This window comes from Leucoraja erinacea, chromosome 18, assembly GCF_028641065.1.
Source record: "Leucoraja erinacea ecotype New England chromosome 18, Leri_hhj_1, whole genome shotgun sequence".
Taxonomy (NCBI): domain Eukaryota; kingdom Metazoa; phylum Chordata; class Chondrichthyes; order Rajiformes; family Rajidae; genus Leucoraja; species Leucoraja erinaceus.
The window spans coordinates 33392841-33418167 of record NC_073394.1 but is presented as its reverse complement, the minus strand read 5'-3'; the positions used below and the strand labels follow the sequence as shown (position 1 = coordinate 33418167).

The 25327-nt window shown below is 46.0% G+C and overlaps 1 protein-coding gene across 1 annotated transcript in view; it reads right to left on the bottom strand.

The window, feature by feature from the left end:
- Positions 1–25327, bottom strand: part of tp53i11b (tumor protein p53 inducible protein 11b) — a 99146-nt gene that overhangs the window by 8575 nt on the left and 65244 nt on the right. The window contains exons 3-4 of the mRNA XM_055649772.1: positions 4919–4977; positions 1478–1526 (exon numbers count right to left, since the gene is read on the bottom strand). Coding sequence (XP_055505747.1) covers positions 1478–1526; positions 4919–4977 — 108 coding nt within the window. The remainder of the gene's footprint in view (positions 1–1477; positions 1527–4918; positions 4978–25327) is intronic.

The following is a 25327-nucleotide window of genomic DNA, read 5'->3' as shown; positions in this document are numbered from 1 at the left end:
CCAATGCATATTTAAACTGGGAAAGCTCTCGTGATGTTTCGGTGAAGTTCCCAACCACACCTTGCTTTTCTTTCCATTTGTTCCAAGCAGTTATTTTGGATTAGGAGATTAGTGGACAGAATTAGGGCACATGGTATTGGGGGTAGGTTACTGACGTGGATAGAAAATTGTTTGGTAGACTGGAAACAAAGAGTGGGGATTAACGGGTCCCTTTCATAATGGCAGGCAGTGACTAGTGGGGTGCCGCAAGGCTCGATGCTGGGGCCGCAGCTATTGACAACATCCATTAATGATTTAGATGAAGGAATTAAAAGTAACATTAGCAAATTTGCAGAAGACACAAAGCTGGGTGGCACGGTGAAGAGGATGCTATGAAAATGCAGAGTGACTTGGACAGGTTAGATGAGTGGGCAGGTGTTGTATAATGTGGATAAATGTGAGGTTATCCACTTTGGAGGCAAGAACGGGAAGGCAGATTATTATCTGAATGATGTCGTTAGGAAAAGGGGAAATACAACAAGACCTGGGTGTCCTAGTACATCAGTCAATGAAAGCAAGCATACAGGTGCAACAGGCAGTGAAGAAAGCTAACGGTATGTTTATAACGAGAGGAGTTGAGAATAGAAGCAAAGAGGTCCTTCAGCAATTGTACAGGGCCCTGGTGTGACCACATCTGGAGTATTGTGTGCAGTTTTGGTCTCCTAATTTGAGGAAGGACATTCTTGCTATTGAGGGAGTGCAACGTAGGTTCACCAGATTAATTCCTGGGATGACGGGACTGTCATATGATGAAAGAATGAAGCGACTGGGCTTATATTAACTGGACTTTAGAAGGATGAGAGGGTATCATATAGTAACATATAAAATTATTAAGGGATCGGACATGCTAGATGCAGGAAACATGTTCTCGCTGTTTGGGAAGTCCAGAACCAGGGGCCACAGTTTAAGAATAAGGAGTAGGGCATTTAGAACTGAGATGAGGAAAAACTTTTTCACACAGAGAGTTGTGAATTTGTGGAATTCTCTGCCTCAGAGGCAGTGGTGGCCGATACACTGGATGCATTCAAAAGAGAGTTAGTTAGAGCTCTTAGGGCTAGCCGAATCAAGAGATATGGAGTGAAGGAATGGGGTACTGATTGTGGATGATCAGCCATGATCACATTGGTTATGGTCACTTGAAGGGCCAAATGGCCTTCTTCTGCACCTATTGTCTATGTATCTCACCGACATCTTGCATTAGATGGCAGCAGCATCGATTCTGCAACCTTCAGTTTGTGATTTGTCTGGAGGTAAAACACTTGCATGCCTTTCCCTTCTTGCCCACACAGTAAATGCTGTCACTAGTGTACCCTACCCCAGTAGGAGATTGTGCGAGGAAGGACTAGGAATAATGGCCGTCCCACTCTGCTGTATCCATCATGCAGTCATTCCTGTGTGTGTGAATAAAGCAGGGACCATGCAGTCTGGGTAAACTCACCATCATGGCAACGACACTGAACATGACGGCCGACACCAACTGCCACAACCTAAATAGAGTTAAACAGACTGATTAGTGCACAGTCTCACACAAAACTTACACAAGTGCACACTCACAAATGCACATGCATGCACACACACAACCAACACACAAAAGCACATTCATACACAATTAGACACACATGAACATTCATTCATAGACAAACTTGCAGATACACACCCTCCAAACACATGCACACACAAACACATTCATACACACCTATTGGTACTGGTATGGGTTTATCATTGTCATGTGCATCGACCGAGATATAGTGAAAATATTTGTTGTGTGTGTTTACCGGGCAAATCTTACCGTACATGAATACATGAATACATAGCGTGGTGCAAAAGAAAACAAAATCACCGGCAGAATATAGTGTTACAGCTGCAGAGAAAGTGCAGATTTTTTTAAAGTGCAAGGGCTGCAACGAGGTAGATGTGATGATATGGAATTCATCCTTAGCTTATGACGGGTACATTCAAGAGTCTGATAACCGCTAGGAAGACCCTGAAGATTGCAACAACCAGGTTCAGGAATAGCTACTTCCCCACAGCCATCAGGCTATTAAACCTGGCTCGGACAAAACTTTGATTATTAATAACCAATTATCTGTTATCTGCACTTTATCATTTTATTTATTCATGTGTGTATATATTTATATTACGGTATATGGACACATTGATCTGTTTTGTAGTCAATGCCTACTATGTTCTGTGTGCTGAAGCAAAGCAAGAATTTCATTGTCCTATCAGGGACACATGACAATAAACTCACTTGAACTTGAACTGTTCTTGAATCTGGTGGTACATGCTTTCAAGCTTGATAGACACACGTATATATTCACACACACAATACACATAAACAATGAACACACATCTTGGACACACAAACATATATAGATACCTGTACGCACTTGTGCATACGCAGACAGCGACACATAATGCAGTGTAAATAGCTTGCCATTTATCACAGTATTATTTTGTAGAGATGAATATTTGTTTGGTTTGGGCATGTTCCTGTGATGAATGTGTCCCTCTGATGGTGGAGCAATGTATGACTCAGCTTGTTCAGAAGTTTACCAGAACATTGCTGGTATGTTGCCTGGATTAGAGGATATTTAAGGAGATTGCATAAAGTTGATTTTTTTTTCTCTGGAGCATCAGAGGCTGAGGGGAGACCTGAGAGAAGTATAAAATTACGAGAGGCATGGATAGAATAGGCAGTCTTCTTTTCCAGGGTGGAAATATCAAACAGAGGGCACAGCTATAAGGTGAGAGGAGCAAAGTTAAAGAGATGTGCGGGGAATGTTTTTCTTACACAGAAGGTGGTGGGTGCCTGGAACGTGCTGCTGTGAATGGTGGTGGAAGCAGCTAAGATAATGACATTTAAAAGGATTTTAGATACGCACATGGATATGCAGGGACTGGAGGGATGTGTATCAAGTGAAGGCAGAGGAGATTAGTTTAATCTGGCATTATGTTTGGCACGGACATTGTGGGCTGAAGGGCCTGTTCCTGTGCTGTACTGTTCTATGTTCCATGGACAGAGCTGTGTTGTCTCATTGGCAGAGTGCAGCAATGATCAGACACCCAGAGCAGCATCACCAGCCTGCACCTGCAGGGGGCAGGAGAACCCCTAACACCATCTGCCCTGCACAAGCCGCTCAAACTTACGATACTGCTGTGTTTTAGAATCCACATTTTTCATTTCAAATGATCAAAACCTGGAAACTGGATTACGTAACACCCATTGTTTTGGGCTCATGAACTTCCCATGAGAACTCAGATCAAGACGGGGACCAACCCAGATGCTTCCAACACCATGCACGTTTACACACAAATGTTCTCCCAGAGGCTCGATGCCCCCATTATTCGCAGAGTCGCCACTTCCACCCACGTCACTGCCAATCATAGCCCCTCGCTCATCCCATGACCCCAACTCTACAATGGCCGAGTCTCAGTGAAACTGGGAACACCTCATGCTACACTGTAGATGCTGGAATCCTGAGCAAAAAAAAACTAACTGCTGGAGGAACTCAGCAGGTCAGGCAGTCTGAAGAAGGGTCTTGACCCTAAATGTCTCTGGCTAGTTCCCTCGACAGATGCTGAGCTGCTGAGTTCCTCCAGCAGTTTGTTTTTAGCCCCTTATGCTGGTTTGTTGTGTTTTTATTAAGGGGGCCCTGTTCCGGTCGGACTGGGCAAGTGCAGGACTGACTGCAGGTTGTCGGACACTTTCCCAATTCCACAGGGCGTGCTTCAACTAACAGGCAGAGCTTTCTTCAGCATGTAGCCGCTGAGATGATCACTCCACAGGTGCCTCAGTGGTTGAATCGTTGACTTTTGAAGAAGAGAGTTCAAGGACTCTGACCCTTGAGAGAAGAAAATCCACCTTGTCTCCGTCTCAAATATCCGGCCCTTATTTTTAAACATTGACCCCTGACTCTACATTAGCTCACATTCCTTACTCAGAATCTTATATCCTTCAAGTGAATCCCTCTCACTCTTGCCTGGGGGGATTGTGAAGCTCGAGACATTAATGTTTAAGAAGCACTTTGCCCAACACTTGAATGACTAAGACATAACGGTTACAAACCAGGTGCTGGAAAAAATGAGTGTGGATTAGTGTTTCATGGTCGGCATGGACATGGTGGGCTGAGGAGGAGCCTGTTTCTTTGCTGAATGATCATATGACTCTCACTCACAGAATCATTCAGCACAGCAGATACACACTGAACCTGTCCCAGCTTTCCTCAGATGACCAGTAAATCTTCTCTGAAATATTTCCAGTGTGTAATATCCATCTTTAAATAAAATGACCAACACTGTACACGGGACTCCAGATGTGATCTCACCACTGCCATGTTCCAAATGTCAATCATGCCAGTTTCTGGATATTTTAGGTGTGTTTAGAAGTGTTTAGTAGTCCCAAATGCAGAAATAGACTTGGGTTGAAGCCTCACTGACTGGCCTGTAATCCTTTAAGCAGAGAGTGGGTAGAATTGACAGCATCATACGGTACCCAAAGAGGGGACAGGTAGGCCAGAGCAGTGAGACCAGCAGTCTCTTCTCCTCACTGCCCCCTTTGTCTCCTTTGGCGGTTCTTTGAGAGGTCACCAGCAGGCAAGACTCGAGCCTTGGGTTGGCCTCAGGGGGTGGGGTAGGTGGGATGGGGATGAGGGCATAGACAGGCCCAGTGAATGCCAAATACATAATGTCTGTGGCAAATGGTTGATGGGAATAAATGCCAAGCATTGCTCGCAGGGCAGCTCCTGCTCCAGAGTGTGAGCTAATAGCCCAGCACAGGAGTTTAAGTGTAGTTTATTGTCACAAGAGGAGATGTATCCATCACTCTGGTCGCACTGTAATTAGCAACTACACTTAGTAGGAATGTTGAACATTGTACCTGAGTCCCAAGGGCTCTTTCATGGTGAATTTCATTTCATTACCCAAGACTTGACTGATCTGGAAAACAAAAGACAGGTATGAAATAATGTTGGTTCCCCTTCATCTGAAGAACAAACCACCCACACCGACTTCAGACTGCAATCTGCATCTATTCACTCTGCACCCCCTGGTCACTCCACGCAACATGATCGCTGGTATCTGACCCCACATCTCTCTGGCTCTCCCTGGTCGTAGATCCCACCCTTAGAGATGATCTTCCACTCATCCCAGACCTTGGTCCCAGATTGGTCCTGCATTTAGTTAGCATGCAACAAAAGTTTTTCACTGTAGCTCGGTGCACGTGATAATAAACTAAACTCATTAATCCCAGATCCTAATCCTGGATTGGTCTGGTCCTCATTCAGACCCTGCTCCTGGAGTTGGTCCTGCCTTCATCCCAGACTCTGACCCAGGATTGATCCTAAACTAATTGCATACTCTGCTCCTGGAAATGGTCATGCCTCATCTGAGACCCTGATCCTGGATTAGTCCTGTTTACATCCAGACCATGCTCCTGAAATGGTCCTGCATTAATCCCAAACCCTGCTCTTAGATTAGTCCTGCCCTCATCTGAGACCCTGATCCTGGATTGGTCCTGCCCTAATCCCCAATCCTGCTATTATTTAGTGATTTGACCTGGTCCCACGTTGTTGATAACATTCCCGATGAAAACCTCTCTCCATGTGTCTTTAACTACGTTTGTCTGGCAGTTAAGTCAGTGACCCACCAATGACTGAGTTTTAAAATCACATCTACTTCTTCACCCATATAACACCGCTCAGAAATGTCGCCAATTCATTCTCTCCAAAGATGCTGCCTCACCCGCTGAGTTTCTCCAGCATTTTGTGTCTACTTCAGAATTAATGGCCTTTGCATAAAACCTCTGTGGGAACTCTGGGTGCCTCGTGTCCCAGCCTCCCCACCAAATAACTCTCAGCTCATCCTTAGCTCAACCATAAACTACAGTCAGAAGAACGTATTTATCTTATCATCCATTATATTCTCTACATCGCTTGAGTTGGTTTATGACATTCTTCATCCCCATACATCTACTTGGACATGGTTCTTCTTATGCTTATTGTTTAATGGATTTGTGTAACCAGCAAGTGAGTTTCTGTGGCTTCTGTAATAGAGACAGATGGCGGTTAGTGGCTCCTGTAATGGCATTTAGTCTTTGGCTTATGCAATAATCAATGTTTGCACGCTTTCTGTGGTGACTTGCTAGAGTTCATTGAATTTTGTAGAATTGAACAATTATTTTTAATTGTTAAATAACAGGCCATTATGTGGCTGTGAATGAGTTATTGGTGTTTGCCACCACTAAGGCACCATTATTGTAACTGGAGACAAATCAATGATATCAGGATTATGCATTAGATCTGTAATGTTCAATCAATTTGTTAAATGGTTCGATTGAGGTTTTTAAATGGACCATCAAAAATGTATGTTATTGTGTGAAAGATCATGGGGTTCTGAAAGCCAGCAATATTGTTTATTCAGGCTCAAAAATGGATGGTTAGTGTTTATTGCAGTTGCGAAATGAACCATTGATGTTACATTTTTTTAATTAAAAAAAAAATATATTTTATTTATTAGAAGTGAGTACAATGCATTGGTACAAAAATGATGTTAACAGATTACATTCTCTGTACAACTTCCCTTTTTTTAAAAAAAGAGAGAAGTGAGAAAGGAAAGAAGAAAAAGAGGTTGTGAAAAGTGAAGAATAGATTAGTGAGCGTGGGTGAAAAACCAATAAAGAAAAAGTGAAAGAGAAGGAATAAGTGAAGAAGGAAAGCAGGAGGGAGATTGTTCAATCGCCACAGTGAGATGATTTTTTTTAAAATATTCTAAATCATCTTTCACCCATACCTGAAACTGTTAGTTTTCATGATACTATGTCACCACATGAATCCAAAAAATCAATAAATGGGGACCAACTCCTTAAGAATAGGTCTTGTTTGTCTATTAGGAGGAGTCTCATTTCTTCCAAATGTGCTGTGTCCAGCATATTACTGATCCACATTTTAAATGTTGGTATATTAGCATTTTTCCAAAATTTAAGTATATGTTTTTTTGCTGTTATTAACCCATAATTGAAAAATGAGTTTTGGTGTGTATTTAATTTGTTCCCATCTCCACATACTCCAAATATAATCATTTCAGTGTTAGGTTCCATTTTTGTCTTAAATAGCTTTGAGAATATATCAAATATATCACACCAAAATTTATAAAATTTTGTACAAGAGACAAATGAGTGTGTAATATTGGCATTTTGAGAAAGACATTTATCACAAATGGGAGAAATATTTGAACATTTATTCAACCTAGTTTTGGAATAATATAATCTATGTAATATTTTAAATTGAATTAAGTTATGTCTAGCGTTGATCGAACATTTATGTATATGTATCAAATATTTTTCCCATGTTTCTTTTGAGATTTTTATCATTAATTCTTTTTCCCAGTCTTCTCTAATTGCCTCTGTTGCTGGTAATTCTATATTTAAAATACTGTTATACAAGTATGATATTAATTTTGTTGACTCTGCCTTGATATTCATTACTTCTTCCAGTGGGTCTAAAATGATACTTTGTAATCTTGGTATATATTTCTTCATAAAGTCGCATACCTGTAGATATTTAAAATATTGATTGTTATTCAATTTACATTTTGATTTTAGTTGTTGAAATGATAATAAATTTCCCAATTCATACAAATCACCTTGATGTTAATTGATGTTGTATTATTGGCCATGCTGGTTTATGAAAGAGGCAGTGCTGTAGTAACTCAGCAGGTCAGGCAGCATCTCTGGAGAACATGGATGGGTGACCGTTCGGCTTCAGACACTTCTTGTCTCAACCCGAAATGTCACCTGCTCCTTTTCTCCAGAGATGGTGTTTGACCCGCTGAGTTTAGTTTAGTTTAGTGTTACATTGCATCTGCAGTCCTTTCCCACACACTTTGTGACTTCTAGTGTTTATTGAGGTTGTGAAATGAATCGCTGGTGTTTATTGAGAGGAAGGATCTTAGCTCAGAAAATCAATAAATAATGTTTCTTTTTATTATTAAAAATAATATTTACAGTACAATATAAAACAAAACAAAACCCACCATCTTAATACAAGTCAAACAAAATACTAAATGAACTACAATATAACTATATTACAATCCACATTGAGGATGACTTCCACCCACACAGTGCAGAATGGTCCCGGAAATCCCCCAGGGTGCTTATTCAAGTACAGGTGCACAACCTTTTATCCGAAAGCCTTGGGACCAGACACTTTTCGTAATTCAGAATTTTTCGGCTTTCGGAATGGAAGATTTTTAGCGTAGATTTTAACGGCTTGGGCAGTGGTAGAGTGCTTTGCTCATATCCGCAAGGTCGCGAGTTTGCGCCTCGATCCCGGCAGTTACTCGATCGCGAGTTTGAGTTCAATGTAGTTTTTTTCTTGCAGAATAGGAGAGAATAGGGAGGGTTAGGCTGGGATCATTCTCTGCGAGATGATCTTAGTGCGGGAGACAAGTGTAGGAGAGGTGTACTGACTGTGTGGGCAGAACTTTGGAAGAGATTGCCCACCATTCTCAAAAGCCGCTGTGTCTCCCTGTCCCTCCAACTCCAGAGGAATCCGCTCCCCGATGCGCCGCTACGGCGACAAGTGGCAGTTCGCCCACAGCCCGAGCTGCGCCCCCTCATCCGCAACCCGGGTTCCTCTGGAGTTGGAGCGGGGCTGGGCTAGAGTTGTTGCTGGCTGTGAGTCTCTGGGATCTCCGTGCTTGCAGTGGGCCTGGGGGTCGGTGTCCCGATGAGGGGGCGCAGCTCGGGCTGTGGGCGAACTGCCACGTCGCCGTAGCGGCCCATCGGGGAGCGGCTTCTGGTGGTCCTGACGTCTCTCAGCTCCTGTCCAGGGGGACGGCCAGAGACGTCAGGACCAACAAGAACCCACTCCCCGATGCGCCGCTACAGCGACAAGTGGCAGTTCGCCCACAGCCCGAGCTGCGCCCCCTCATCCGCAGCCCGGTTTCCTCTGGAGTTGGAGCGGGGCTGGGCTAGAGTTGCTGCTGGCTGTGAGTCTCTGGGATCTCCGTGCTTGCAGTCGGTGTCCCGTTGGTCCTGACGTCTCCGGTCACCCCCCCTGGACTGGAGCTGAGACTGAGAACTGTACCGCCCTTGCCCCCTCCCTCTGCAACTGCAAACAACTCCACAGTTCCCAGTCTCAGCTCCTGTGGCCGGAGACGTCACAGCCCGAGCTGCGCCCCCTCATCCGCAACCTCAAGACCAAGACGCACCTTGCACACCATCAGCTTCGGTCCCTACGGGGAGCGTGTTCCTCTGGAATTGGAACGGGGCTGGGCTGCTGCTGGCTGTGGGTCTCTGGGATCTCCGTGCTTGCAGTGGGCCTGGGGGCCGGAGTCCCGTTGGTCCTGACGTATCCGGTGACTGGCACTGGCTCCGATGTGAAGACAGTGCAAAACCCCCGCGCCGGTGCAATGGTCGGGGAGCTGGAGAGGGGAGGGAAGGGGTCACACACGTGGCCTGGAAGCAGAGGGGTGTAGGTGGGGTGAAACTGAAGGGAGCGACAATTTGCTGCTGCCTGCCCGCTGAGTTTAAAAGTTCCCGCGGTAGACTCACGATGCAGTGTATCGTGAGTCTTGCGTGGGAACGTTTTAACTCAGCGGGCAGGCAGCAGCAGATTGTCAATTATTAACCCTCCCGCGCAATATACCCTCACTTTCTCTTTTATGAATGGGGATTTAGTTCCCCTTTCTTCGAGGACCGACCGGGGGTTCCGCTGTCACCTCTGCGGGCCGCCCTCGGTGAACGTCTTCAAGGACCTTTTTTTCAAGGACTGAAATTTTTTTCGCTATTCGGAGGTTTTCGTTATTTGGAACTTCGGATAAAAGGTTGGGCACCTGTACCACGTAGCCCCGGACGTAACCCCGGATAAGGGGCAGGCAGCCGGCTCGGGCAGTGCCCACTTCCACCTGGTGCTGTGACTCGCGGATGGCCAGCCTGGCCAGGCCCAGGAGCAACCCAACTAGGACATCTTCGGCCCGACCTTCTCCCCTACGCACAGGGTGACCAAAGATGAGTATGGTGGGTGATGAATATGGTAAGTTCAGCCAATGGAACAGCCGCTTTAGATGTTGGAACAGGGGCTGCAACCTCACACACTCCATATACACATGGAACACAGGCTCTTCCAGCCCGCAAAAGTGGCAGGCGGCAGGCGAGTCTATGAACCGCGAGAGAAACAGGCTACAAAGGACTCTCCACTCCAGGTCACCGATGTAGAGGGAGAGAATCCCTGAGTAGAGTGACCCCCACTGGGGGGCCCTCTAACTACCGAAAGGCAACACCGACCTCCACTTGGTGACCGGACGGTGGACCAGGGCGAGGAAGTGCAGGGTGTGGAGGAGCAGCCCGTACAGGACATGCCTCCCTGCATCTTGGAGATGAAGGGTGTCGAGGAAAGTCGGCTCGTGTTGTGCAGGACCGGCTCCCGGGAAGGATTACGGTGCCTGGGTCCGACCAGTACTTCCGGCTGAGCGGGGGTTTGCTCAGCTGCAAGAACTCCACACGTTCGAGCCTCCCCGACACCCGGTGGGGCAGGACAAAAGCCGGTCGCTCTCACGACCGGGCCAGCGACATTCGCTGGCGAGGGGGGCCCCAGACCCTCAGTAGGTTCCAGACACTCAGTAGGTCCCGGTTGTAGCCGGGCATCCTCTGCAGTACAGCACGGCTAACGCCCACCATCGGTATCCACGAACCTCCTTGAAAGTAGCGGCACTGTTGGAAAAAGTGCGTCGCCAGCACGTGCCGCCTGGGAGGATGCCCTGAGTACAGGCATCTCTGCAGCTTCCTGATGCGGAGAGCCACCAGCTGGGTGCAGATGCACACCAGTGACTGACCGCCCTCCTTGATCGGGAGACTAAGGACCACAACAGAGACCCAGTGCTTTCTGTTGCCCCAGAAGAAGTCCACCAACGTCTTCTGGATGATCCCAGCAAAGGTGACTGATGGGACCAAGGTGGTCAACCAGTACCAGAGCATGGAAGCCATGAGTTGGTTAATGACTAACACCCTGCACCAGGAGGGAAGCATTTTGAGGAGACCCGATCAGCACCCCAGCCGGGCGATGACTTTCATCTCCAGCTCCTGCCAGTTCGCCGGCCAGGTCTCCGCAACGGGACTCATGTAGACCCCCAAGTAGAGGAGGTGCGTGGTGCTCCACGAGAAAGACCTCATCTCCTCCAGGAGGGAGTACACCTGCCATGGACACACCAAGAGTCCAGAACATTTCCCCCAGTTGGTCCTGGAAGAGGAGGCGGCCAAGAAGACCCGTTGGCACTCGCGCATCCTCTGCAGGTCGGCGGGTTCGGTGACCATGAGGAGCACGTCATCGGCGTAGACCGAGAGGAAAGTAGAATCTGTTTGGGTAAAGCTACAAGGGAGAGAAGATTGGTGGGAGTTGTTTATATGGCCAAATATCTTTGTAGTAACGTTTGGGTAAATCAGGAAGTTCGAGGTGTAGGGAAAACAAGAGCAATATTCATGATGGGCTTTCATCCACAGAGAGGGCTTAAACAAAGATCAGCAAAAGTGGAGAGGAATTCACTGGTGATCTGGATCAACACATTAAGGAATCACTATTTGGAAATGAGCAGAGATTAATCAGGCTGGGCCTGCATTCTCCAGAGTTTTGAAGAATGAGAACAGACTTTATTGAAACATATACAATTCTCCTGGGGGTTCATGGAGGTGATATTTCCGCTGGCCAGGGTGCTTGAAACCAGTCTCTGAATCAGGCCATGCAGGACTGAGATGTGAAGGAACTTCTGCCCCCGGCTGGTGATGAACCTGTGGAGCTGCCTACACCAGAGGGCTCTAGTGGCTCCGTCAATGAGATTATCTCAAAGAAAAGGTCCATGGATTTTGGATTTTATGTGAATATTGGGGATTTGGGGTTAGTGCAGAAAAGTGGTGCTGACGTCAAATATCAGCCACAATCTTTAGAAAGACAGCAGTTAGCACGAGGCGACAAAGGACTTATACCCATCTCGCTGTCGCAAGAGAGCAACCAATATCATCAAAGACACCACCCACCCAGCACACAAACTGTTCACCCTCCTACCATCCGGCAAGCGCTACCGCAGCATGCGGAGCAAAACCACCAGATTCAAAAACAGCTTTTTGCCCTCAGGCCATCAGACTACTCAACACACTCAAGAAAATTCCATGAACATTACACAAACAAAGACCAACTGACTGTCAAAATAACTTTAACTCAATGTCTGCGGTATGCTATTTGCACTTTTCTATATTGCACCTGTATTATTGCACCTTAATAACATACCTTAAAATTTTACTACACTCTGGCACACTGTGAATATTTTATATAATGTATATGTCCATTGTCTATCTTTATTGGTATATAGTCTGTCTGTGTTATAAATATTACTTGCACATTTGGAGTATGGGGAAACGCAATTTCAATCCTCTGTGTAACTACTTGTTGCATTATTTGAATTGACAATAACGTTTACTTTGACTTTGACTTGACAAAGACCTACCTTGCTTCTATCTCTTATGTTCCCATTGCACATTGTATTGATTAGGCTGTGTGGCGGACAGTCGGTACAAAATGGGCCATTAGTCGTTATTGTACTGTGAAATTGACTTGGGCTTCCATTAGGTTATGTTAATGCTCATTGAAATAGTCCACTGTTATTTAATGATGTGTGATAGAGAGTTAGTGTTTAACGATCAATAAACAGGACTATCGGTGTTTATTGGAATAGTGTAATGGACTGGCAGTGTCTATTTGCATTCTGTAATTGGTTGCTTGTTCAATTAGTTTGCGAGACAGGCTGCTGATGTTTACTGGTGTTTTTTATTTGGGTTCTAAAATGAACAGCAGGAGCTAATTCACTAATTCACAATGTAAAAGAGCATAGAAAGGAACTGCAGATGCTGGTTGATACCAAAGTGCTGGAGTAACTCAGCAGATCAGGCAGCATCTTTGGAGAAAATGGTGCTGCCTGATCCGCTGACTTATTCCAGCACTTTGTGTCTAACTAATGTAAATTAATGTTTGTGCGCAGCAGTGTTTGTGAACTGGTATGTCGGCGATTATTTAAGTTGTGGAAAAAAAAGTTACAGTTTAATGATGTACAATTTTATTTTTAAATTGCAGTTCTGGAGTTGGGAGAGAAACAGAGGTAACATTTCAGGCCTAAGAACTAACTAACCACCACACTAACTGAAAGCTCGGCTACCCAAAACATTAACTGCTTCTCCTTCTACAGACACCGCCTGACTTGCCGAGTCCTTTCATCATTCTCTGTTTTTATTAGTGTAACAGCGGCTTCAAGGAATTGCTAATGTGCCTTCAATTAATGGGTATAAAATGCTCTTGTGTGTTATTATTTGCTGTGGTTTTTACATGTTTTGTCATTTTTTGTATTTGCCTCAGCGGGAGGCATTTATTTATAATCTCGGGAAGGAGCGGTTGGTATTTGGAAAAGTCGATTTGAATTGGAGTGTCCCTGCTGGGATGTTAAGTGCTGCTGTTTGACATCACTCTGTCAGCGTGCTGCCTGACTCATTGCTCAACGCGCTGTCACCTGTTCACTGCGTCCTGCAGGATAATAAGGCCTGAAATCGAATGGCTCTATTAAACTGTCAAGCACGGCATTTCAGCTACGGTGTTTTTAAAATAAATCAGTGCTGAACTTCGTTACATGCTCTTGGTTAAATGCAGGAACCTGACCAGAAGTCCAGGCACTTAGATGTGGGGCCACTCAATCCACTCTCTTATAGTCTCAAAGGTGCAGACTGGACTAGATATCCTTTCTTGGCAAATAAATCACATACCCTTTTGACCAAGTGCATTATTGTGAAGGCTCCATAATAATTACTTTGTTAAATTGTTTGATTGGAGTTGTGGGAGGTGTATAAAATCATGAGGGGATTCAATAGTCTTTTTCCCAGGGTCGGGACATCAAGAACTAGATGGCATAGGTGTTATTTGAGAGGGAAAGCATTTCATTGGGACCTGAGGGGTAATTTTTTTCCACACAGATGGTGGTCGGTAGATGGATAAATTGCCAGAGGAAGGAATTGAGGCATGTACAATTAGAGCATTGAAAATATATTTGTGCGGCACATGGCACTGGTAAAGAACAAAGACAGATACATAATGTATTAAATAAAAATATAATAGAAGTTTATGAATTGCGTATGGGAGCAGGAATATAAAGAGTGGTTCAGATGAACAGGACCTTGATTCGTCTGTTTTGGGAGGAGCACACTCAACAAAGGACCTTGGAGGATTCACCAAAATAACACCAAGGCTTAAGAATTAAATAGGGAGAAAAGTTGCTTGAACAGTTTCCATTTGATTTAGATTAGAAACTGAAGGGTGGAGGAGTGGGGTCATTGACAGTGATCTCCTTGATGTTTAAAATATTAAAAGTATTAGAAAGGGAAGTTGGGCAGCAAATCTAGGTGCAGAACTTCAGCAAACGGGAGCAGAACCTTCACGTTAGTGTCAGGCTATTTTGGAGTGATGTCAGGAAGTATGTTTACAATCAAAGATGAGTAGAGATCTGGATTGTGCATGTTGGCTCAGCTGCAACTTTTGTTACGAAGTGATGGATTTTGTTCAGTGACTGCATAGAGAAATGGAATAAGGCTGGGTAAACAACAACTAAAATATAAATTGGCCCTGAATAGCCTTTTCTTATTTATTTGTGGGGGGCAGGGGTGGATAGCCAATTTGGATTCAATGACAAAGAAGTAATGGTGATAGGTTTCCAAGTCATGATGGCATGACACTTGGAGGGGAAGGTGGTGGTGTTCCTCCGACCCTATAACCTTGTTCTGCTTGTTGGAACAGGTCTCGGAGTTTGACAGCTGCTGGTGGGACTGGCCGGGTGAGTATCGGCAATGCTTTTTGCAGACCGGGTACATTTGAACCAAAGACTTTTCTGGATGATATCGGACTACTTCAAACATTGTTGGAGCTGCTCGCATCCAGGCAAGTGGAGAGTGCTCCATTGTGCTCCAGGCGTCAGGGGTTATGAGGAGAATGGGGTTGAGAGTTAAGGGTCGATCAGCCATGATTGAATGGCAGAGTAGACTTGATGTGCCGAATGTCCAGGATACAAACCCTCCCACCTGCTCTTGTAACCACGGTGTTCATGTTGGTCATTGGGGTGGGAGATTGCAACCTTCATGTGGTCCACCCTGTTTCGACTAACGCAATCAACCCGATGTGCACAAACAAATAGATCAAATAGAACAAGTTGACCTACAACTTTAGGCTGTGCAAGCCATACACAAGAAGAAGATGTTGGTCATTGGTGATCTTAAGGGCTTTGATGGTAGGGGACCCAGTGATGATAATGCATACAAATGCAAAGGACGAGAGATTAGATTCCCTCTCATTGGAATCCGTCATAACCTGTTACAACATGGCCTGAATGTTACTGCCACGGATCTGGGTGCATGCAAATATGTGCTGATCCTTTAACTAGAGTTGCAAATGGAACTGATCATTGTGCAAGTATCTCCTCCTTCCGTGGTTTCATATGGGAACCTAGAGATAGTTCAAATGAGGGAATGAGTATATATTGACCATAAAAGTCTCCTTCAGCCATTTGATTTCTAGTTCATTGTTTAGCAATCTTTCCTAAATTCTATGTGTTGGGTAGGAATGGGACCTTATAACCAACAGTTGAGGAGTTTGTAAACATTTGGTTAATTAATTTACTTGATGATCATTGGACTTGCATTTTAAAAGGCTTAAACTCTTGAATTCTGGTTAAGTTTCTGTGTTTTCTATACCTTGTACTGATTGTATCTGCTTCTCATGAATATCCCTACCTGTAAATAGGCCAGTGTTTCTAACAAAGTTACATTCTCACTGCTATTCCCATCTCTTTGTGGCAGAGGGAGAACGTTGGGATATTCTCTGTGGTCATTGTTGCAGGATTTGGGGTTGGAAGGGTAACTGTCAACACTTTGATAATCATCAGTGCCTTGCTATTGAAGGCATTCAAATTGTTGAGAGGAAGCCCTGGTTGGAATGGTGGGATCTGTCCAGCTTCAAGAGGATGTTCCATTTCACAAGTTTAGTTTAGAGATGCAACGTGGAAACAGGCCCTTCGGCCCACTGTGTCCACACCTACCAGCGATCCCCGCACATTAAAACTATCCTACATACACTAGGGACAATTTACATTTATACCAAGCCAATTAACTCACAAACCTGTATGTCCTTGGACAGTGAAAGGAAACTGAAGATCTCAGTAAACCCATGGGGAGAATGTGCAAACTCCATACAGACAGCACCTGTAGTCGCGATCAAAAAACTGTCACAGGCGCTGTAAAGCAGCAACTCTACTGCTGCAACACTGTGCCACCAAGGGGCTCGTCTCACGGTTCCTGGCCAATTCTTATCTCGTGCTCAACATTGCTTGTCAAAGATGATCCAGTCATTACTGTATCATTGCTTCTGTAATCTTGCTGTGTACACTAAACAGTGACTTCATTTCCAATGAGCTGTAAAGACATCCTAGGTTTGAGAAAGATGCTTTAAAAATGCAATCCCCTTCTTTCAGCAAGAATTCACAAACCTCTCCTTTGAACGACTTACTGTACAGATTAATGGAGCACTGTGGCAAACTCTGCGTTGAAGGAATACTGTGCATGCAGAGGGATTAGGAGGACCTCGGCATTTAATAAAGAAATCATTCTGGATTGTAGTGAATAACAGACATGTATTGTACGAACTAATACCTACATAAAGGGACATTGTGCGGATTGCACTGATTCACGAGTTTGTGAAGAGAGCAGTGGGTGAACTTCATTGTGCTCTCGAGGGGCATGTTACAGTCGTGTGTGTGCGTATTAAAGGCACATTGCGTAGGTCTGAGTGAGTGCTGAAAGAGACATCGTAATGAGCTTGGAGCACTCGCTGGAGGAGTCTGCTGCCCAACACTAACTAATGAAAGGAGGGGTTGATTTCAACCAGATGACCATTTGCACTCATCTCTTGCACTGAGGCTTGGCCATTGATGCCAATTAAGGGGTAAACTGCAACACTGCTCTCCTCTGGTTTCCAACCTGGCCTGTCAGTTGTCAGAGCAACAAGGCACATTCAAGGGTTTCTTAAATGTTGGGATAGCCCCTGCCTCAACTACCTCCTCTGGCAGCTTGTTCCATACAGCCAGTGTGAGAAAGGGTGTTTGCTGGAGAAAATTCCTACACAACCTGCAAAACAACAGGATATTCTGAAGGAATATACCCAATGCAATATCTGTAATGTGGGGAAGCTTTGACGGCAGTGTTACAAACTACCCATGTTATAGGTGAAGCTAACAGTTACTATGTCAATTTTATGAAGCATTTTAATAATTGTGGCATATTCAAAAACAATAATATAACAAGCTGTGTTATGTTAATGATGCACTGTACTGCAGATGCTGGAAATCTGAAATAAAGGATCAACAGGTCAGGCAGCAACTGTGGAGAGAGAAACAGTCAGCATTTTTGGACATCATAGCTTAGTAGCCCAGATATTCAACTGGATTATTGACAGATTATTTTTCCAGAGATGCGGCCTAAGCCTTTGAATGTTTCCATCATAATCTTTGTCTTTATTTCATACTTCCTGCAAAGTAAGCATGCAGGTACAGCACGCAGTGAAGAAAGCTAATGGCATGTTGGCCTTCATTGCAAGAGGATTTGAGTTTAGGAGCAAGGAGGTCCTACTGCCGTTGTACAGGGCCCTGGAGAGACCTCACCTGGAGTATTGTGTGCAATTTTGGTCTCCTAATTTGAGGAAGGACATGATTGCCATTGAGGGAGTACAACAAAGGTTCCCGGGGTGGCGGGACTGACATATGATGAAGGAATGGGTTGACTGTGCTTGTATTCACTGGAATTTGGAAGGATGAGAGGGATCTTATAGAAACATATTAAATTCTTAAAGGATTGGATAGGCTAGATGCAGAAAAAATGTTCCAGATGTTGGGGGAGTACAGAACCATTGGTCACAGATTAAGAATAAGGGGTAGGCCATTTAGGATTGATAGGAGGAAAAACTTCTTCACCCAGAGAGTTTGAATCTGTGGCATTCTATCCAACAGAAGGCAATGGAGGCCAATTGACTGGATGTTTTCAAGAGAGAGTTAGATTTAGCTCTTAGAGCAAAAGGAATTAAGGGGTATGGGGGGGAAAAGCAGGAACGGGGTACTGATTTTAGATGATCAGCCATGATCATATTGAATGGCTGTGCTGGCTCAAAGGGCCGAATGGCCTACTCCTGCGCCTATTTTTCTATGATTCTAATCTGGCATTTTGATAAGAAAATCTGTCTGCTTCCCTTGGAAATTAATTGGATACACAGTTATGAGATTGAGTCTCAGTTGCAATATCCATTGATAGCGGGGAAAGATATTACTTGGAAGACAGAGCAAATAATAATGTTAGATGTCTCAGCCTAATATATAGTTCTTATTATGAGGCAGCCTTCTCTCCTAGGTAAAATAAAGGATAAGATAAATAGAAATATCGCCTCAATATGTTAGTAAAAAGGATAAAGTTGGTAAAATATTTTAGATGTGTTCATGCACAAAGAGCTTGTTTCTGTGCTGCATGACTGTAAATTTCCATCGTCTCTTCTCAATCCTGTTCTGAAGATTCAGACACAATGGTGAGAACTTATTGGAATAGTGGGTGCGGACATGAAATAAATTTGAATCCATGGGGAAAAAAAGCATTGGATGAAATTAATGGGGCAATGCAATCAGCGTTGAAGGGTTCAGTGAGGTGATCGGTAACACAGATTGGGTGATGACTCAAGCAAGGGTCAGGTTTTGAATGATGAGGCCATCGAGGGGGTCAAAGGTCAGGAAAACACCCGACCCTCAATGGTTTCATCACCCAACCCCTGACCCCCTAATCACCTCATCACCCGATCTTTGACTCCCTTGATGGCCACATCACCCAAACTTGAACCTTGATTGACTCATCATGAGGGGCCTTGATCGGGTGGATGCACCGAGGATGTTCCCAATGATCGGGGAAACTAGAACTAGGGGACATAGTTGCAGAATAAGGGGGGGCTCTTTTAAAACTGAGATGAGGAAGAACTTCTTCACCCAGAGGGTGGTTAATTTATGGAATTCACTGCCCCAGGGAGCAGTGGAAGCAGAAACTTTAAATATATTTAAGACTAAAATAGATGGTTTTTTAGCTGCCAAGGGGATAAGGGGCTACGGGGAGAGGGCAGGGATATGGACCTAGGTATGGTTAGTATAGTAAGACCTGAGTGATCTCCTGGACAAGTGTCGATCGCCTGGATTGGGGTCGGAGAGGAATTTCCCGGATTTTTTTTCCCGAATTGGACCTGGGTTTTTATCCGGTTTTTTGCCTCCCCCAGGAGATCACGAGGTTCTTGGGGTGGAGAGGGGTGATAGCGGTAAAAAGGGGAGGGTAGTGTCTTGTGTTCTGTGTCTTGTGTCTACTGTTTGTGGGTAAGTGTGTCTGTTTAGTGTTCAGCCATGAGCGAATGGCGGTGCGGGCTCGACGAACCTGGTGGTCTACTCTCGCACCTACTTTCTATGATTCTATGATCACACAATCTATGTCACCAATCCATGACCCCTTCGGCGCTGATCGCATTGCCCCATTAATTTCACCCAATGTTTTTTTTCCCCATGAATTCAAATTTCTTTCAGGTCCTCACCCACTATTCCAATAATTTCTCACCATTATGTCTGAATCTTCAGAACGGGATTGAGCAGGGTTGGGTGCTGAGGAACCTATGGACATTTGCAGTGAGGGTGCTAACAATCTGGATGAAAACGTCTAGCCGAGGAAGCACGTGGTGGATGGGCAACACTGCAGGTTGCCCTGCAGGTGATGTCAAAACATGCGTTGCATACAATCAAGAACGGAACTCACTATCAAAACATGGAGGGGACGGGGGGACACAATTTTTTTGACGGCCACGCGCGCATGCGCACGCTCACACACGCGCGAGGCTTCGGTGGCTCAATCCAGCGTTAAAAACGGCGATTTTAAAATCGGGATCACAGAAACTTGGGGGGATGTCCCCCACCTCTCAAAACATGGGGGGGACGTGTCCCTCTGCTACCCCCCGGGTTTTCCGCCCCGGGTTTTCCGCCCCTGCATACTATAGCCATCACTGCACGTCCCATCCACAAGGGAATCCATATTAACTCCTCCAAGTCACTGGCTAGCACATTAACTGCCCGGTCACACTTGCTGTGTGTGCTTTTGATCAAAACTCAGTCAACTGGAAAACAGTAAAAGCTGAACAACCCATTCAACTTTCTCTGCCAAATTGTCAGAAGTACAACAACCTCAAAAACAAACAAAACCAGCTCAAATACAACACCCTCTTAAGCCAGCATCCTTGCCACATGCGTGGCAGTGTTCAGGCCTTGTTTGTGGTTTGAATGGATGGAAAGTTACCCACCACAGACAGACACGGTTACCATCGTTTTAATGTTCTGCTGTGCCGACTATTCAGATGCAAAGCAGTGCCAAAGCGTTCCAGCTTTTACTGGAACTGAGTAGTTTACAGTCGTCTCCCGCCTGCTGAGGTTTGCTGGAGAAGGGTGGAATCTGCTAAATGAAGGGCAGTTATATTGTTGCACCCTGTGGTCCCTTTGGTAAATGGCCCTGGTGATGTACGGGTGAGAGAAGCTCATTATGACCAACTGCGGTGAACAGCTTGACCAGAGGCAGTCCATGGCTCTTACATTCAGGGCTCTGGAGACAGTGAGTAATCTGCCTTGGAAACTGAATAAACCTCCCTTGCTAGTGCTTGGCTGCATCCAACATATGGGGTCAGTCTAAAACTTTTTATAGATGATACTTTCACCTCCTCTCTTTAGCTGGCTCACTTGGGGAAGATTAGCTTTGGACTTCTATTACTAGAGTTAAAAGAATGAGGGGGGGATTACAAAGAAACTTGCAAAGTTGTAATAGAATTTCTTATGGGCCTGTCACACATATGCAATTTTTCAGGCGACTGTCAAGTCGTAGCGGGTCGCTGAGAAACCGGCAACTGGAACGGCGACTGTCTGAGTGGAACACACACACACACACACATCGTTTCCTTCACCAGCCCGTTATACAGGCGGGGGACAGGGCAAGCGGGGAGAGCGCTGTCTGAGTGAAATTCACACGGTGCAAAGCCAATGTGATACAGACACACACCGCGATGAACAGGAAGGTTGACGCTGTAAATAAGACGGTGAAAGCACAGTGTGCGAGAAGGGTCACTTATGTCCTTTAAAGAGGGGGGGGGGGATAAGGGGGGAGAGAGGGTGGAGAAAGGGTGGAGCCAACTTTTAAGAAGCCAGAGATACACGGACATTAACATTACCGGTCGGTTATCCTTGGTTCTGAAAACTAACGTTTACGCGTTTTTTCCCCAATGAGCCAATGAAATGAGTCAGCACCGGCGACAACCTACGACCTCTTGGCGACCGACTACCACTGCACCTACGTCACGAGAATTCTCGCTACTCTCCATGGCGTCAAAAATCTGGTCGTCAACATGTTGGCTGCGAACAGAATGAAGCCGTGACTAGTTACGAGAATGCGGAACTATTCATCACCATGCAGATGACACCACCGGCAACCTCTGGCAAACATGTGGCAACTTTATGGCGACCTCATAGTCTCCTGAAGTCGCCTAAAAGTTGTGCAAGTGGGACAGGCCCATTTTACTTCGGAGTCACGTGAGTGACTACGTGAAGAACCCACCCAGCGCGCAGGCGCGGCATTACGTCAGCAGTGCAACAGCGGCAGCAGCTGGAGCCAGGCTCTCCAGCTGCAGCATAAAGACGAGACCTCAGGTAAGTGCCTTTTTTGTTACAGAGTCGCGCTAGAGAGAATATGGCCTCTCGCAAGCGACCAGCCAGGAGGACTGCCTGCCCTACTCCACCCGAGGACGGGTCCATAGCGGGACGGCAGCCTCTCGCAGCGGAGGAGCTTTTTCAACGCTCCCGCTCACCCGACACCGAGCCGCCCCCAGTGCTGCAGATTTCAACGCCCCGCACAGGGAGGAAGGCGACACATAAAACCGACCGGCCGGTGTCCTCCGATGAATCGGAGGAACGGGAACACTCTCCCCCACCGAAAAGGGGAGACGCTCGGATCAGCTGCATGAGGCAGCTCCTCGAGCGTATGATAAATGAGGAGATGCGGCATCTCCCAGGAGGACGGGCTTTGGCCTCCTCCTCTCCACACCCTTCTGTACCCTCTATGTTCGAGGGCAGTAAGGGAGGCCAGGACTGGGCTGGCCTATCCCAAGGGCAGGCGGAGGATATCGTCAGCATGCCGGGCGTGCCGGAAGAAGAGCTACTGGGTGTAGTGGGCCGATATGCGGCACCACCAACAACTGGGATGGTGTTGCCACCCAGAATGGCGGCAACTATAAACAGGCTGTCCAACAACCCGCTGCAGGACAAGGCTGTCCAGCAGGCCCTTGACAACTACATCGCGCCAGAAAATTGCGAGGCGCTGAGGGTCAAGACAGTCAATGGGCAGATCTGGAACCAGCTGGGGCAGCAAATAAGGGCTCAGGAGGTCAAAATGCAGCGAGTCCTGAAGCTCCACTCAGCAGCCGTCACCGCCTTTGCTCGGTCCGTTGGGGATGAAGACCTGACCATACCCCAGCAGGATGCCCTCGCACTGATGTGCAGCACCACGTATGAGCTAAACAACCTACGGCGGGACAACATCAGGCCTGCCCTCAACCCAACATATGCCGGCCTCTGTAAAGCTCCAGCGCCCGAACGACAGGCGCTGCTATTTGGTGCGGATCTGGCCAAAAGGCTCAAGGAGTTGGAAGAGGCGGCAAAACCAGTAGGCCTCATGAGGGCAGGGCCAGGACCGAGCAGGGTGAAGACACCCAGTTGGCCGCACGCCTCGGCAGCCACCAGCAGATACCGAGCTGGTGAAAGCCTGGTGACCGCCTCCCACTACCCCCAGTGCTCTTTTTTAGAGCGGGGCCCAGGGCGGAGCCGTGGGAAGATGCGCCGCCCCACCGCAGCACCAACACGGACAACCTTGGGCCAGACCCACCGAAAACGACCCCACAAGTGAACATGGAGGTAGGTGGGTCTGGTTCCTGTCAACATACACAGACAAAGGGTGTAGTATTAACAGGGGGACGTTTGAGGTTCTTCAAGCATGTTTGGTGCTCCCTTACTAACAATCAGTTTATACTCAACAGTATTAGTGGATACAAAATTGAGTTCAAACCAGGCGTAGAACCGCCAGTTCAGCACATGCCCCAAAGGGTGTTCCTTCCCTCGGCAGTTGAGAAGGTAGAAGGACAAGCTGAACTTGATCGGCTCGTGGCTAAAGGCATCATAGAAATGACCACACACGAGCCGCAAGAATTTGTATCAAATATTTTTCTCAAAACCAAAAAAGATGGTGGATGTCGCATTATTATTGATCTGACATCACTCAATCAGTCTGTTGAGTATCAACATTTCAAAATGGAGACATTTGTCACTGCCAGACAACTGATCTCCAAGGGATACTACATGGCAAGCATAGATATCAAAGATGCTTACTATTTGGTACCCATTCATAAAGATTACTTTAAATATCTGAAATTTATCTGGAGGGGCCAGCTATGGCAGTACCGAGCTTTGCCCAATGGTTTAACGACAGCTCCCAGACTATTTACGAAAATTCTTAAAGTGGCCATGAAGAAATTGAGAGAACTAAAACATTTAGTAGTGGCCTATCTGGACGATGTTCTCATATTAGGAAGAACACGGGAACAAGCTGTCGCAGGAGTGTTAGCCACTAAACAACTCCTTGAAACTTTGGGTTTTATCCTTCACCCAGATAAATCAATATTGGAGCCTACTACTAACATGGATTACTTAGGCTTCACTATTGACACGATTCACATGACTGTCACTCTGCCCAGAAACAAAACAGTTTCACTCATTGAAGCTTGTAGCCATTTAATTGCTACACCGCAACCTAGAATACGGCATGTAGCCAGAGTTATTGGCTCTATAGTAGCAGCATTTCCGGCTGCCCAACATGGGCCCTTGCATTATCAAAATCTACAAAGAGCAAGGACTCATGCATTACGCCTTCATAGGGGGCATTATGATCGCAAAATGGATTTACCCGCTGAAGCCAAATCAGAACTTCAGTGGTGGGTTGACAATATTTGGCACAGTCACAGTCCTATCGCCGTAACCAATCCTAACATAACCATTGCAACGGATGCCAGTGCTTTAGGCTGGGGAGCTACTAACTCCATAGACAGCACAGGTGGCAGATGGACTAATTCAGAGGCATCGCTACTACAATCACTGGGCATTCACTTTTTGGAAATGCTCGCCGCCTTTTATGGGCTAAAAGCATATGCATCTGGTATGCGGCACGTGCATGTTAGAATTATGATCGACAACACTACGGCAGTATCTTATATCCAGCACATGGGTGGCATTAAATCAGTATCATGCGACAAATTAACTGCTATAATCTGGCAATGGTGTGTCGAGAGACATATTTGGCTATCAGCTGCCTATTTACCAGGCAAGCTAAATTTAGTGGCGGACACCAGGTCACGAAAATTCAACGACAACATCGAATGGATGTTGGACCCAAAATTATTTGCTAAAATTGTCAAGCAATATGGTACGCCAGATATAGATTTGTTTGCGTCTAGGTTAAATCACCAACTACCCATGTATGTGGCTTGGGAACCAGACCCAGAGGCAGCAGCGGTAGATGCCTTCACGCTGGATTGGGGAAATTTCTTTTTCTATGCTTTCCCTCCCTTCTGCCTCATCAGTCGGGTACTCCAGAAAATTCAGGCAGACTCAGCCTCTGGCATTCTGGTCGTGCCCGACTGGCCTACCCAACCATGGTTCCCAATGTTCCACGACATGGTGGTAGAGACACCAATGGTCCTTCAACACCACCCCCAATTATTGACTCACCCGGTAACTGGCATTAGCCATCCATGCCACCAAAAATTGAAACTCCTGGTTTCCAGATTTTGAACAGGCCTTACCGGGGATTGGGGTTATCAGACAGAACAATCACCACCATGTCGGCATCCCTGCGAGTTTCCACCAAGAAACAGTACCTGACCTTCATCAGGAATGGGAACAGTACTGTCTGGACGCAGGGACATCCTACAAGACGGCTTCGATCTCGGATGTGCTGGAGTTCCTGGCCCACCTGCACCATGATCTCAAGATGAGCTACAGTGCCATCAATACGGCTCGGAGCGCACTGTCCGCATACCTCATGCCGATAGAACAGCATAGTGTG